The sequence below is a fragment of the Schistocerca americana genome, chromosome 6 (assembly GCF_021461395.2).
Source record: "Schistocerca americana isolate TAMUIC-IGC-003095 chromosome 6, iqSchAmer2.1, whole genome shotgun sequence".
NCBI classification, from domain to species: domain Eukaryota; kingdom Metazoa; phylum Arthropoda; class Insecta; order Orthoptera; family Acrididae; genus Schistocerca; species Schistocerca americana.
In genome coordinates this window covers 154,820,973-154,835,603 of record NC_060124.1, presented here as the reverse complement: position 1 = coordinate 154,835,603, position 14,631 = coordinate 154,820,973, and the positions used below count along the sequence as shown (strand labels likewise).

At 45.7% G+C, this 14,631-nt stretch overlaps 1 protein-coding gene across 1 annotated transcript in view; it reads left to right on the top strand.

Moving 5' to 3' along the window:
• Positions 1-1,745: 1,745 nt before the first annotated feature.
• The window catches only part of LOC124620019 (protein lev-9-like), an 85,646-nt gene continuing 72,760 nt past the window's right edge, over positions 1,746-14,631 (top strand). Inside the window, exon 1 of the mRNA XM_047146686.1 lies at positions 1,746-1,836. Coding sequence (XP_047002642.1) covers positions 1,746-1,836 — 91 coding nt within the window. The remainder of the gene's footprint in view (positions 1,837-14,631) is intronic.

Below are 14,631 nucleotides of genomic sequence, written 5' to 3'. Positions count from 1 at the left end.
GTGTGAACCACACTTTTGCTACACTAGGTCGATGGTCGTCTCCATTAATGAAGGTAATATACCTTGTGGCTCTATAGGCACACTCATCTACTCAGTCTCTATTTTGTTTCTGTAGTTTACAGTCTGCGCCCAGAATTGAGGTGTCAGAGCAGGCTACATTTAGTTAAATGTTAAACAACATGATGAAGAGGCTCATGAAGAGACCCTTCAAAGCCACTAGGAAAACTACCTTAGTTTACGCTTGCTTCCAATAGTCTACGATAGTTTTACGATTGTAATAAAATCTGTACAGGATGGCGTAGAGGATACAATCAGCAGATAATTGAGGACTAGCTATGATGTAAGTGCTTCCCGGCGATAGTGTTTCGCGCAGGAGAGAAATTCATGGTGGGCTGCAGCAAACCACTCAGAAGACTGATGTCTACATCTACATCTACTTGTATACTCTGCAAATCACATTTAAGTGCTTGGCAGAGGGTTCATCGAACCACCTTCACAATTCTCTATTATTCCTATTATTCCAATCTCGGATAGCGCGCGGAAAGAACGAACACCTATATCTTTCCTTTCGAGCTCTCATTTCCTTAATTTTATCTTGGTGATCGTTTCTCCCTATATAGGTCGGTGTCAAAAAAATATTTTCGAATTCCGAGGAGAAAGCTGGTGATTGGAATTTAGTGAGGAGACTCCGCCGCAACGAAAAGCGCATTTGTTTTAATAATGTCCATCCCAAATCCTGTATAATTTCAGTGATACCCTCTCCTCTATTTCGCGATAATACAAAACGTGCTACCCCTCGTTGAACTTTTTCTATTTTCCATCAATTCTATCCGATAAGGATCCCACACCCTTCTAAAAGAGGACGGACAAATATGTATTGGCCAGTGCCCAAAACAATTTGTAAAATTTTTTGTGGGGAGCATGGGGGCTATGTGAGTAGGCTGTTTAGGTTCTTATATTGGTAACGCCACCGCCACCTAGCGCTCTGTATGAAAATCACTGGCTGTACTGTGTGCAGTCTGTGGCTGGGTGGTATTGTTGGAATTTGCTATTGTAGTGTTGGGCAGTTGGCTGTTAACAGCACGTAGCGTTGTGCAGTTGGAGGTGAGCCGCCATCAGTGGTGGATGTGGGGAGTGAGATGGCGGAGTTGTGAGAGCGGATGATCTGGACAGAGACAGTAAATTTGTAAGACTGGATGTCGTGAACTGATATATATAATATGACTTTTGAACAATATTAAGGTAAATACATTGTTTTTTCTCTATCAAAATCTTTCATTTGCTAACTGTGCCTATCAGTAGTTAGTGCCTTCAGTAGTTTGAATCTTTTATTTGGCAGGCAGTAGTGGCGCTCGCTGTATTGCAGCAGCTTGAGTAACGAAGATTTTTGTGAGGTAAGTGATTTGTGAAAGGTATAGTTTAATGTTAGTCAGGGCCATTCTTTTGTAGCGATTATTGAAAGTCAGATTCCGTTGCGCAAAAAATATTGTGTGTCAGTTTAAGCACAGTCATGTACAATTTTTCTAAGGGGACGTTTCATGTGTTAACACAATATATGTTTCAAAATCCTGCTGCATATCGACGTTAATTATGTGGGCCTGGTAATTTAGTGGATTGCTCCTACTGCCTTCAAGTCAAAAAAGAAAATCGTAGACTATTCAGCGGAAGTGTTCACATGAGCCGATTGCGATGTGAGAGCAGGGAGCGGTGCTCTTTGTGGCCAACTCGTTCCCGCGTCTGCGGTGATGACGTCAGACGGCGCCTGGCTGCACTCAAGCGCCGCCCCCATCCCCCTAATTACGAGTAGTGGGCGGCGAGCGGAGAGGGCGTTCGCCGGTGGGCGGCGGGCGGACTCCGTGACCGGCGTTACCAACGGCTCTTCATTTCCGGGGAGACAAAGCGCGGGGGCGCGCCAAGTCCCGCCGTGGCAGTAATTCGCTTTTAAAAGCGAGCCGCAGCCGTACGTCACCGTGGCGGCCGCTCCCCGGAGTCCGGAGCTGGAGCCGGAGCCTGGAGTCTAGCCCACGCCGCAATTAAGGCGCCGCCTAACGGCCGGCGGATTGCTGCCGCCACCGCCAACACACGGAGTGCCACTCGTGATTCCCGGCAAGTGCCATTTTAGCACGCCACATACCACCGCCACCACCCCCTCCTGCACGTGGCTGTCTGCGCCTCTCTCACACACGCAGAGTTCCCGGAGACATAAAACGGAATGTGCTTCTTCGGGGTCGTTTCGAGCCGTCAGCTTGTGGTTTCGCGGAGCTTTACCAGAGGGTAAATTTGTACGCTACTCCCGAGACCTATGTATACAGCTCTACGCAGTTAACGAAATTGCAATCCAAAAGTCCGTTATCCACATCTGCAGATATTAAAATATTATGAAATTTATCCCTTTTGTAAGATGGCAAAAACTATGCCCCTTACATGAAGTCATTAAAGATCACCTAACTCACGTTGAGCGAACAGTAGGGCTGAACATAAATGGCTGACAAGGCACAATGCATCTTGTAGAGGGTTTAGTATGGACGTATTGGAGTAATTAATGTCGGGTGATGGTTTTAAAGTAATTCACACGACATGAAAACTTTGTGAAAACACGTCGATTTACTGGAGGCTAGTTTACCCCAGGGAAGTGTACGAGTTGACCACGGCGCGCGGCTGGGGAGCGGCGAAGGGAAGCGACAATAAGCAGCTTATGGCGGCTCAAACTCTTGAGAAAGCGGTAATGAGGCGAAGCCTCCAGCTGCCTTGAGATGAGTGACAGTGAGGGGGTTGGTTGACCCCATGCTGGTGTACCAGGAAGCAGACAGAGAACTTGTACACCTGTTGATAAATGTCTGTCATCCCGTTTTCAGTGAAACATGTGAGAAAGCCGCGCACAGCTATGGTGGAGAGGTCAACAGAGGTCAAAATATGCGTGTTCATGACTATAGCAACTTCACGCTGAATTCACAGTCCGCAGATTTTTGAAGTAAATCAGGTGAAGAGCGACAGAATGAAATACGCCGGCCTCCGATGGGAACATAGCACCAAGGAATCTGAAGTACTCTCCTGGGAGTCAGAATTCTGGAAAACTTGGTGTTTGTACAGACGCTAACCTTGACGGGTGGCCTGGGAGGAGCTAAATAGCAGAAGTTGAGAGGAAGGGAAATTTTGTGGGAATTTGTTCACTTCCCAGAGCAGGCACTGGTCGGCGCTGGGAAGCGACTTGTGCTGCAATTGGTGTAAGTGATTTTGCTGGAGGAGAAACCGAGGCAAAGAGCAGACTGTGAGAAGTCTCCGTAGTGGTCTTCCGTTCCCAGCTTGCCTAGAGTGCGGAGATGGCGTTCTTTACTCAGCTTGCCTGAGAAAGAGTGAGCATCTCTGCAGTTTAGGACTTAGCAAATGGAACGATTGAGCTTGGAGATAGGAATTTTTGGTTCAGCTATGTACTGAGCAAGATAGCTAGGAGCGCGGCCTTGCAGCACCATGAGTTGGCCGACGTCCGCACAACGACACCGCTCCGCCACGCTGAATTCGATGATATTGCGCCCGCTCCGGCCACTGATTAATTTGTTGGACCATGTCGGCAAAGTTTCCACAAGCGTTTCATGGGCCGTGTATTGTAGAATTCTTCTCGCACTTCGCATTACACCTGGAACAGTCGATAGGAATTACTTTTGATTTATCGCACTTTACTCTATGCAAACGCAATTTATTAGCACTGCCTGTTAGGAGAGTCATGTAATGTGATAATTGAAGGTCATGAGTTAAAATAAATTTGTGCTAAACGACTGCATGTGTTTTCAATCAAGAAGTTGAAATCCCAAGTCACTTTCTTAATTAATTTTATGTTGAACATTTGCATCTGGTGTTCAATAGCTGAATATAACATCAATGTGCACCCCTTTTTGATTAAAAGGGATCAATTCTGAACCAATTAATGTCAATACTGCCACCACAGTTCAATCAGGACTCACAGGGCCTTATTACTTTCTTTGTGTTATCTGACATTGCAGCAGTTTTGCACTCTCTGTTGATCTGTTAGTCAATTACCTGGGGTGAACACACACCAAAACCAGATAACTCACGGGTGGGGTGTTACACTTTTACCATGCTAAGGATGAAAGACAAGATGATGGACGAACATATTGCTCAAATATAGGATTTTTTCTCCGCACTGGAATGTAGTAGACAAATGGGGTTGGCTGCAATGAATAAAGCGTTGTGTCTAGGAATCCTGCACACTCGGTTCACTAGACAAACAATCAAACAACTCGTATTAATAAGTTTTATTACAGATATTGTTCTTGAGGTCTTCAGAGACTGGTTTGATGCAGCTCTCCATGCTACTCTATCCTGTGCAAGCTTCATCTCCCAGTACCTACTCCAACCTACATCCTTCTGAATCTGCTTAGTGTATTCATCTCTTGGTCTCCCCCTACGATTTTTACCCTCCACGCTGCCCTCCAATACTAAACTGGTGATCCCTTGATGCCTGAGAACATGTCCTACCAACCGATCCCTTCTTCTAGTCAAGTTGTGCCACAAACTCCTCTTCTCCTCAATCCTGTTCAATACCTCCTCATTAGTTATGTGATCTACCCATCTAATCTTCAGCATTCTTCTGTAGCACCACATTTCGAAAGCTTCTATTCTCTTCTTGTCCAAACTATTTATCGTCCATGTTTCACATCCATACAGGTAGGCAAATACAAATACTTAACTTCGATTACGCAGAAGTGTCGCATGCAAAGGGCGACGAAGAAAATAATCAGTCTTTTCAGTAACTGCTGCTTTCTAACTGTGCTAGAGAGTGCTAATGAGGAGACTAGATGCGTCGGCTAACGAAGTGGCTAACGCTGAAGCTGCTATGGAAGTGGGCTGCCACCAGTTGGCCGTGGCGCTTATATCATTATCACCTAGGGGCCGCTGCTGTCGCGTTGTGATAGCCGCGTGGGATTAGCCGAGCGGTCTGAGGCGCTGCTGTCATGGACGGCGCGGCTTATCCCGGCGGAGGTTAGAGTCCTCCCTCGGGCATGGGTCTGTATGTTTGTCCTTAGGATAATTTAGGTTAAGTAGTGTGTAGGCTTAGTGACTGGTGACCTTTTAAGCAGTTAAGTCCCTTAAGATTTCACACACATTTGATCATTTTTTTGTCGCGTTGTCGTCCTGGAGGGAGGTCGGTCAGCGTACGATAGGCTGACCTCTTCTCACATCCGTCACTTCTCTGTCGTTCCCGACTGGCGTGCCGGCGCTGACTTTGCGCAGTAACATAAAGCATACGTTGGAATTTTTATTGCTGTTTTTATTGAAAATATTAATATCTTCACTGTGTAATTGAGATTTTCCCGAGGCAACTCTCAAAGGAGATAAACTGACGATTGTTGCCGTAACACCGTTTGTGGTTATCTGATACATGAAATTAACGTATCTCCCTGATCCTTACAGATGTAATATTAGTTCATCGTAGCGATCTGAAAAAAAAATTTGGCGCAATTGTAGACATTTGAAAAAATGCTCATTTTTGGGCCCCTCGTTTTTTGGCGGAAGAAAATTCTAAATATCAACATCAAAAAAATCGGCTACGATGGACTGAAGATCTGGTTCAAGGGAGACCACAAATCATTAAAATTGAATGAAAATTGTAGCATGGGTGTGACGACAACCATGCCGTAAAACATGGTATTCAGAAAAACACGTTTAAAGATTGACAAGTATTTATCATATTAAAAAAAGGGTCAAAGCTTGAAACTTACGGGTTATCGTCGATGCCTGGTCCATAATAACTGTCGCCCCGTCTAGTGGATGGCCGCTTTCTGCTACTTTGACCTGATAAGCCCTAATTTTCGTCCTCGAAGCCCTTTTCGTCGCTGAGCGCATAGCCGCTGGCGTCTCTATCTTCACAGGATCAGCGCATCTCATCGCCGATTTTGATTTGAAGGGCATTTGCCACGTGAATTAATGCACTATGGCATACACTGAATATGCATTGAAACGATGTTGATAATTTTGCTTCGGCTTGATGTTATTTTTGGAGCGTATCTCCAAATGAGGCTATTGAAACTTTCGTTTTCATTTTGAGTAAAACCGCCCAAATAACGCTCCAGCAATGTTCACTCGAATCGGTATAAATAGGGGTGATATCATCGATAACGTGGCAATGGGGTTTTGTGTTGTACACGCTCCATTTCAAACGCTCACAAAAAATGGCTCTGAGCACTGTGGGACTTAACATCTGAGGTCATCAGTCCCCTAGAACTTAGAACTAAAAACTAAAAAGTAAACTCCGCCCGAACAGGCCATGAAGGCCCAAAGGTACCGACCGCCCGCCGTGTCATCCTCAGACACAGGCGTCACTGGATGCGGATATGGAGGGGCATGTGGTCAGCACACCGCTCTCCCGGCCGTATGTCAGTTTCCGAGACCGGAGCCGCTACTTCTCAATCAAGTAGCTCCTCAGTTTGCCTCACAAGGACTGAGTGCATCCCGCTTGCCAACAGCGCTCGGCAGTCCGGATGGTCACCCATCCATGTGCCAGCCCAGCCCGACAGCGCTGAACTTCGGTGATCTGACGGGAACCGGTTAGAACTTAGAACTACTGAAACCTAACTAACCTAAGGACATCAGACACATCGATGCCCGAGGCAGGATTCGAACCTGCGACCGTAGCAGTCGCGCTGTTCCGGACTGAAGTTCCTAGAACCTATCGGCCAGCGCGGCCGGATAAACGCTCTCAAAATCGTCACTTTTTGGAGTTCGTGCATAATATTTTGGTGAATAATTCTTCAATGTATGTATATACACTCGAATCCCGTATTTAAATAATCGAGTTATTTCCACCGTCACGCTGTCGTTCTCCCTTAAACTATAAGCGTTCCAATGAGACGTTATGTCTATATTGTGTTAGGGCTCGGTAGTTGTGGGTGCTGTCTGCCTACTTTCGACTTCAACATCGAAATGCTAGTGGATCGAATGTAACGCTCCTTATACATTAACTTAAATAAATTAATCAGAATATCCAAAGAGTGGGCATCAGTATTGCAACTGTCACAGAGAAGCAACAAATTACAAGGGCTATTCGGAAAGTAAGGAACGATCGGGTGCGAGATGGAAACAGCAGTGAAAATCCGACGAAGCTTTCACAGATGTATTGGGCAGTGTCTCTAGTATGCCCGTCACTTCGCTCTTTTCATTTCTGAGCACGCAGTGAGCTTGTAAAGATGCATAGATAAATACTGCCTCCCGCCAAGTACGAGGGCCTGGTGAGAGATTTCATGCAATCCCACATAACTGTTATGCGTTTACTTCTTCATGACAATTCTCGGTCACACTCTGGAGGGGCAATGAAGATACTCCGGCAGCATTTTGGATGGGAAGTGTTTCAGCACCTACCATTCAGCCCGGAATTGTCTCCCTTTATTGTTCGACTCAGCTGACATGTACCGCTGGTATGAAGACAACATTTTGGCACAGACAACGGGCTGCAAAACAGCCTAGAGAACTGGCGAAAACCACAGGCGGCTGATTTCTATGACAATAGTATTGGAACGTTGCTAAAACGCTACGACAAATGTCTAAACCGGAATGGCGACTATCAAGAGAAGAAGCTGGAAGGTGTGGCTAACTGTTTGCAAATAAACATTTTTCATTTTCAGAGTGCTTTACAATTCGTGGCCAACCGGACCCTACTTTCGGAATAGCCCTCCTAGATATATACTTAACTATATTTATTACTATGGGTCGCCTAGTTAGGAATAGTTGTAGAACAATGGGGGTTTACAATCACAACGCAAGAATGCAGACTGGCCGTAGTGGCCAAGCGGTTCTAGGCGCTACAGACTGGAACCGCGTGACCGCTATGGTCGCAGGTTCGAATCCTGCCTCGGGCATGGATGTGTGTGATGTCCTTAGGTTAGTTAGGTTTAAGTAGTTCTAAGTTCTAGGGGACTGATGACCACAGAAGTTAAGTCCCATAATGCTCAGAGCTATTTTACATTTTTTACAGCCGGCCGCGGTGGCCATGCGGTTCTGGCGCTCCAGTCCGGAACCGCGGGACTGCTACGGTCGCAGGTTCAAATCCTGCCTCGGGCATGGGTGTGTGTGATGTCCTTAGGTTAGTTAGGTTTAAGTAGTTCTAAGTTCTAGGGGACTTATGACCTAAGATGTTGAGTCCCATAGTGCTCAGAGCCATTTTTAAAACATTTTTTACAAGAATGCACTGGACAATATCGGTCAACACAGATTTAGAAAACATCGCTCTTGTGAAACACAACTTGCTCTTTGCTCACACGAAGTGTTAAGTGCTATCGACAAGGGATTTCAAACTGATTCCGTATTTCTATATTTCCAGAAGGCTTTAGACATGGCAGCTCACAAGCGGCTTGTAATTAAATTGCTAGTTCATCCTGGTTTAGAATACTGCTGCGCTGTTTGGGATCCTCACCAGATAAGATTAACGGAATACATCAAGAAAGTACAAAGAGGAGCAGCACGTTCCGTATTATCCCGAAATAGGGGACAGAGATTCACGGACGTGAAACAGGATTTGGGGTGGACATCATTAAAAGAAAGGCGTTACTCGTTGCGGCGGGATTTTTTCGCGAAATTTCACTAACCAACTTTCTCCTCCGAATGCGATAATATTTTGTAGTCGCCGATCTACATAGGGATAAACGATTTTCATAATAAGATAAGCGAAACCAGAGCTCTCACGGAAAGATACAGGCTTTCGTTTTGCCCCGCGCGTTGTTCTTGAGTGGACTAACAGAGAATAATTGTGAAGTTGGTTGGATGAACCTTCTTCCAGGCACTTAAGAATGATTTGCAGAGTATCCACGTAGATACAGATGTAGATATAGATTGTGAACGATATTCTGCAGGAACCGAAGAAAACAATTTTAAATCAGTTGGTACCACGAGAATAATCAATTCTCTGAACATTAATGGCACATAGTGGCTCATAAGGAGCTTATTTGTATTTTATGTTTTAATGTGAGACATAGGAAATCCAACGGTGGTGCCGCAGTGATAACACAGGTTTCTGTCAGGTCATCGAAGTTAAGCGGTGTTGGGCTTGGCTAGCACTTGGATGGGTCACTGTCCGGGTTGCCGACTGCTTTTGGCAAACGGGCAAATTGAGGAGCTACATGATTGGGAAGTAGTGCCTCAGGTTACGAAAACTGACAACGGTTGGGATAACGTTGTGCTGACCACATGCATCCAATGACGCCTAGGGTCTCAGGATTACACGGCTGTCGGTCGGACCGTTTGGCCTTCAAGGTCTGTTTGGACGGAATAACACGTTGGTAGGTACGTCAAATCTAGCTGGAAGACTACTCGAGTGCTCGCAAATGCAAAGTAATCTAGTGCAAAACTCGAGAAAAAACACGAGTAATTAAGCAACCCAAGTTGCGCTGAAAATCCTATAAATTGTGAGTTCCTCAGACAACGGATAGCGCTAATTGGGAAATGTGAAACTTACTTAGAACTCAGCGCAAATGCGCTCCAACGCACGTCAGCAGCGAATGCAAAATGGCCGAGATGGTGGCCTAGAATAGCTGCCGCCAACGTTAGGACAGGCCCAGACGTCCTTTCCACGGCAGGTCCGAAGAGGAATCCTCGTGTCCTCCTAACTCTCTGACTCTCGCAGAATTCAGTCTGGAGGGGAGGACCTCCAGCCATTAACACAGTGACCGGTGAGAACTTTTCTTTCTCCTCCAGAACACAGAGGAACGCAGTACAAACTTACCATTCTTGGCTCACTGAATGCATTGTAGAATGCAGAAGGTTAGTATTAACTCCTCCCAGGTTGTACTCATTAGTCGAGTCCTCCACTCCAAGCCGGCCGAAATGGCCGTGCGGTTAATGGCGCTGCAGTCTGGAACCGCAAGACCGCTACGGTCGCAGGTTCGAATCCTGCCTCGGGCATGGATGTTTGTGATGTCCTTAGGTTAGTTAGGTTTAACTAGATCTAAGTCCTAGGGGACTAATGACCTCAGCAGTTGAGTCCCACAGTGCTCAGAGCCATTTTTTGAACCTCCACTCCAAAGCGAGGTGCCGGACAACATCCACATGCTTGGATAACTCGATTTCAGAGGGAAGCCAACGAGTTTTCCCACTGTAGGCTAGCGGCACCATAGCTTTCTATTCTGTATTCTGTGTTCTGGAAGGTGAATTTGTCATACATTGCAGTTCTCTGTGGGCTTACAGGCAGGGCTCCATTCGTAGCTGAAGTGGATAGCCAGGGGTTTACCACAGAAACTCCTGCAAAGAGCAGCACCAATGGGTCCGGCCTCCTTCCAGCAGACCCTCTACGTCAGAACTCCGGTAGTCACGCCAGAACCGCTCGCGGCCACTAAACTCGCTCACTTTCCACAAATGCAAACTGTAACCTTCAACCAGAGGTGGCCAGCCTTGTCCTTTCCTCGAACGTAACCATACATTAGCAGCTATAAAGATAAACTTCCCGTAGCGTCATATGAATGCTATGTCACAATTGTTAGCCATTATAATCTGTTCACAACGCAGGATCGTTCTCGGTATGCTTGCGCCGACTCTGAATTTTCGTTTGCAGAAGTCGTATCCGTTAGGATTTTGCTTGTTAAAAACACTGGTTTTTGGATCCTCTTTGGCATCATCCGTTTGTTTTCTCCAGTGTGTGTGTGTGTGTGTTTCTGAGGCATATTCTTGTTTCTTTTCTTTTTCTTTTTTTTCATTATTGGGGCTGGTAGCAGCACAATACGCCGCTCTGCAGCCTACAGAAAAGTTAAAAAACGGAATGAGGAAATATAAGAACAATAAAAGCAGGCGATAAAAGGGTGACTGTTAGAAACTGAAACATGGAGAAAAAGATGCGAAGAAAATACAAAAACAAACGGTGGCTGATGCTGATTAAAACACATAGTAAATAGACAGGCACAATTAAAAAACACAGCGACAGTCTGGTTTCTGTTCGAACGAGATAAAAACACAACTAGCGACAGTATGGTGGCTGTTCGCAACACTGGCAGGGGACGCATAACACTCGACACTCACTTAAAACAACACTACAGGCAACACAGCGGCAGATATTGGGGGGGGGGGGGAGGGGGAGAGAGGATTTCTTGTTTCCGCAAGTTACACCTTTAACGCAGAATATTTCCTCAGCTATGAGAAGTCGTATTATTGTCTCGTCTCGCATATTATTAAAAGTTGATCATCTAGCTCTGTTATCAGATATACGTTCATCGATTGTACGAGGGGTGCTCAATAAGTAATGCAACAGATTTTTTTCTCGGCCAGTTTCTGCTGAGAAAATGCGTACTTTGTTGTAGGACATCGTGGAGTATTCCCGTTTCAACGCCTATAGTTTCAAGAAGTTCCGATAGGTGGCGTCGCTATACGTAGCCTTCAAAATGGCGTCAAAAACGGATGCGCGTTCCAAGCAGAGAGCTGTCATCGAGTTTCTTTTGGCGGAAAACCAGAGCATCGCGAAAATACATAGGCGCTTGAAGAATGTCTACGGAGATCTGTCAGTGAACAAAAGCATGGTGAGTCTTTGGCCGAAGCGTCTATCATCATCGTAACAAGACTACACAAGCCTGTCCGATCTCAGGGGTTCCGGCCGGCCGCACACAGCTGTGACTCTTGCAATGTTGAAACTTGCGGACACTCTCATTTGCCGTGATCGACGGATCATAATCAAAGATTTCGTTGCATGACTGGACTCGTCCACCAGTTGGCACACTCAAAGGAGTGTGCCCACTGGGTTCCTCGCCGCCTAACGGGAGACCATGCAGAGCAACGAAGAACCACCTGTGCGGATTGCTTGCGTGTCACGAGGCTGATCGTGACAGTTTTTCGTGGAACGTCGTCACAGAAGATGAATCATGGTTTCATCACTTCTAACCAGAAACAAAACGGCAATCCGTGGAATGGCGCCTCACCACCTCTCCTCCGAAGAGAAAGTTCGCAACCGCACCCTCAGTCGGTAAAGTCATGGCGACTTTCGTCTGGGACTCTGAAGAGGTTATTCTGTTTGAGGTCCAGCCTCATGGTGCAACGACAAACTCTGAAGTGTTCTGAAATTGAAGAAACGTCTTCAACGTGTAATTGCAGACGAACTTCTCCCTCTCCATAACAACGCAGGGCGTCACACAAGTTGCACACGCGAGAGGAGGTCACTAAACTACAAATGTTCAAATGTGTGTGACATCTTATGGGACTTAACTGCTAAGGTCATCAGTCCCTAAGCTTACACACTACTTAACCTAAATTATCCTAAGGACAAACGCACACACACCCATGCCCGAGGGAGGTCTCGAACCTCCGCCGGGACCAACCCCACAGTCCACGACTGCAGCGCCCAAGACCGCTCGGCTAATCCTGCGCGGCAGTAAAACTTCATTCGACTGTTATTCCTCATCCACACCAGTTATCAAATGGCTCGGAGCACTATGGGACTTAACTTCTGTGGTCATCAGTCCCCTAGAACTTAGAACTACTTAAACCTAACTAACCTAAGGACATCACACACATCCATGCCCGAGATAGGATTCGAACCTGCGACCGTAGCAGTCGCGCGGTTCCGGACTGAGCGCCTTAACCGCGAGATCACCGCGGCCGGCCACACCAGTTATCAGCTCGTGGTCTCGCGGTCACGTTTTCGCTTCCCGAACACGGGGTCCCGGGGTCAGGGATTTTCGCCTGCTTCGAGATGACTGGGTGATGGTGTTGTCCTCATCATTTCATCATCATTCATGAAAGTGGCGAAATTGGGCTGAGCAATTGTTGGGAATTTGTACGGGCGCTGATAACCGCGCAGTTGAGCGCCCCACATACCAAACATCATCAACATCATCATCATCATCGTCATCCACACCACAGCCCGGATCTCACATCTTCCGACTTCCATCTGTTTGGCCCAGTGATGGATGCACATCACGCGAAGCAGTACGTGGATGAGATGGAAATTATTGATGCTACAAGACGTTGGTCCGACGTCGACCAGTAGAGTGGTACCAGGGCCTCCCAGTAAGGTGGTGTAAGGCAGTCGCGTTATAGGTAGATTATGTTGGAAATAGGGCTTCGTAGCCAAAAGAGTAGGGGATAATATGGTGTATTGGAATTCTAAATAAAATTCAACCTGCTTTCAGGGGAAAAAATGAGTTGCATTACTTATCGAACCCCCTTCGTAGTGTTAAGTCATGTTAACGTGCTACATTTCTATATGAAATAGCGTTGCATTGTGTACTTATGAACACACAATTACGACAAACGTCGATAGTTTTTCTGATTTTATAGGGAACATTATTTTTGGCGTATGAGACACACAGTTTTAAGTGAAGCGAAGATACCAGTCCACTTCTACATCTACGTATATACTAATGAGGGAGAAACGACTGTCTACAGGCTTCCGTATGAGTCCCTTTTTCTTATTTTGTCTTCGCGGTCTTTACACGAGATATACACTGGTGGCAGCAGATTCATTCTGCAGCCTTCGTTCTCTATAGTATTTTCCAACAAGAGCGCTTTCTCCTCCCCCGCCTCCAGTGACTCCTCCCGTTTGAGTTCATGGAGCATTTCCGCAATAGTTCGCATGTTGATCGAACCAGCCAGTAACAAATCTGGCAACACAGCTTTGATCTTCGATGTCTACATTTAATCCCAATAAACCCATATCGACCACTCACCTTCCCTACAACCGATCTCACGTGCTCGTTCAAGTTCATCTCCCTTTGCAACTTTACGCCTAGATGTTAAATCGATGTTACAGTGTCAGGCATCATACCACTTATTCTGTATTAGAACATTACAGGATTGTGGTTCCTACTCAGATGCATTAATTTAGATTTTTCCAAATTTAGAACAAGATTCCAATTGCCACACCAAACAGAAATTCTCTGCGTGTCATCCTATTTCGTCCAACAGTCACTCAACCACTACACATTCCCATACACCACACCATCAGCAGCAAACGGTCGCAGACTGCCGTTCACCATAATCTTTTAGAAACGCAGACAATAATCTGTTAGAACGTTTATGTATTCATAGGGCAATAGCGGTCCAATCACAGTCCTGATGCTATCCCTGTCCCTGATGAACACTCTCCGTCCAGGATAGCGCACTGGTTTCTCTTACGGAAAAAGTCTTTGGTCTACTCACTTATCTGAGAACATATTCCGTACGCTCATATCTTCGTTAAGAGTCTGCATCTTTATGCATGTTCTGTGTCACATATTCTCGAGTAATTCGATTATATCACGAAACTAAAAGCAATGTACAGAGCCGAAATGGAAAGTCAGGGTGATTTTTAGAAATAAGGCGTGTATTCCAAAAGGAAAGCTGCATTTTGCCGCTCGTCTTCCTTCAGCACAACGGATAAAGTTTTAGAAGCAGTGAAAACACCCAAAAAACATTGCTTAAGATTTTGCCAATGGTGTAGGGGTTTAGACAACGACTTAAGTGGAGATACAAACCAAATTTGAGCATGAACAAATCATGAAAATTATTCTGAAATTCGTAACAAACGATAAAGTTGTTTTGGTATGTAGCAGAAACTCTCCATCAGTTCATCTGACTAGTATCTGTTGCTTTTATTTCAGTCTATGACCATAAAAAGTTTAGTCAAACTATGGATTTCGCTTTGTGGTGACCATCTTCAGATCTGTT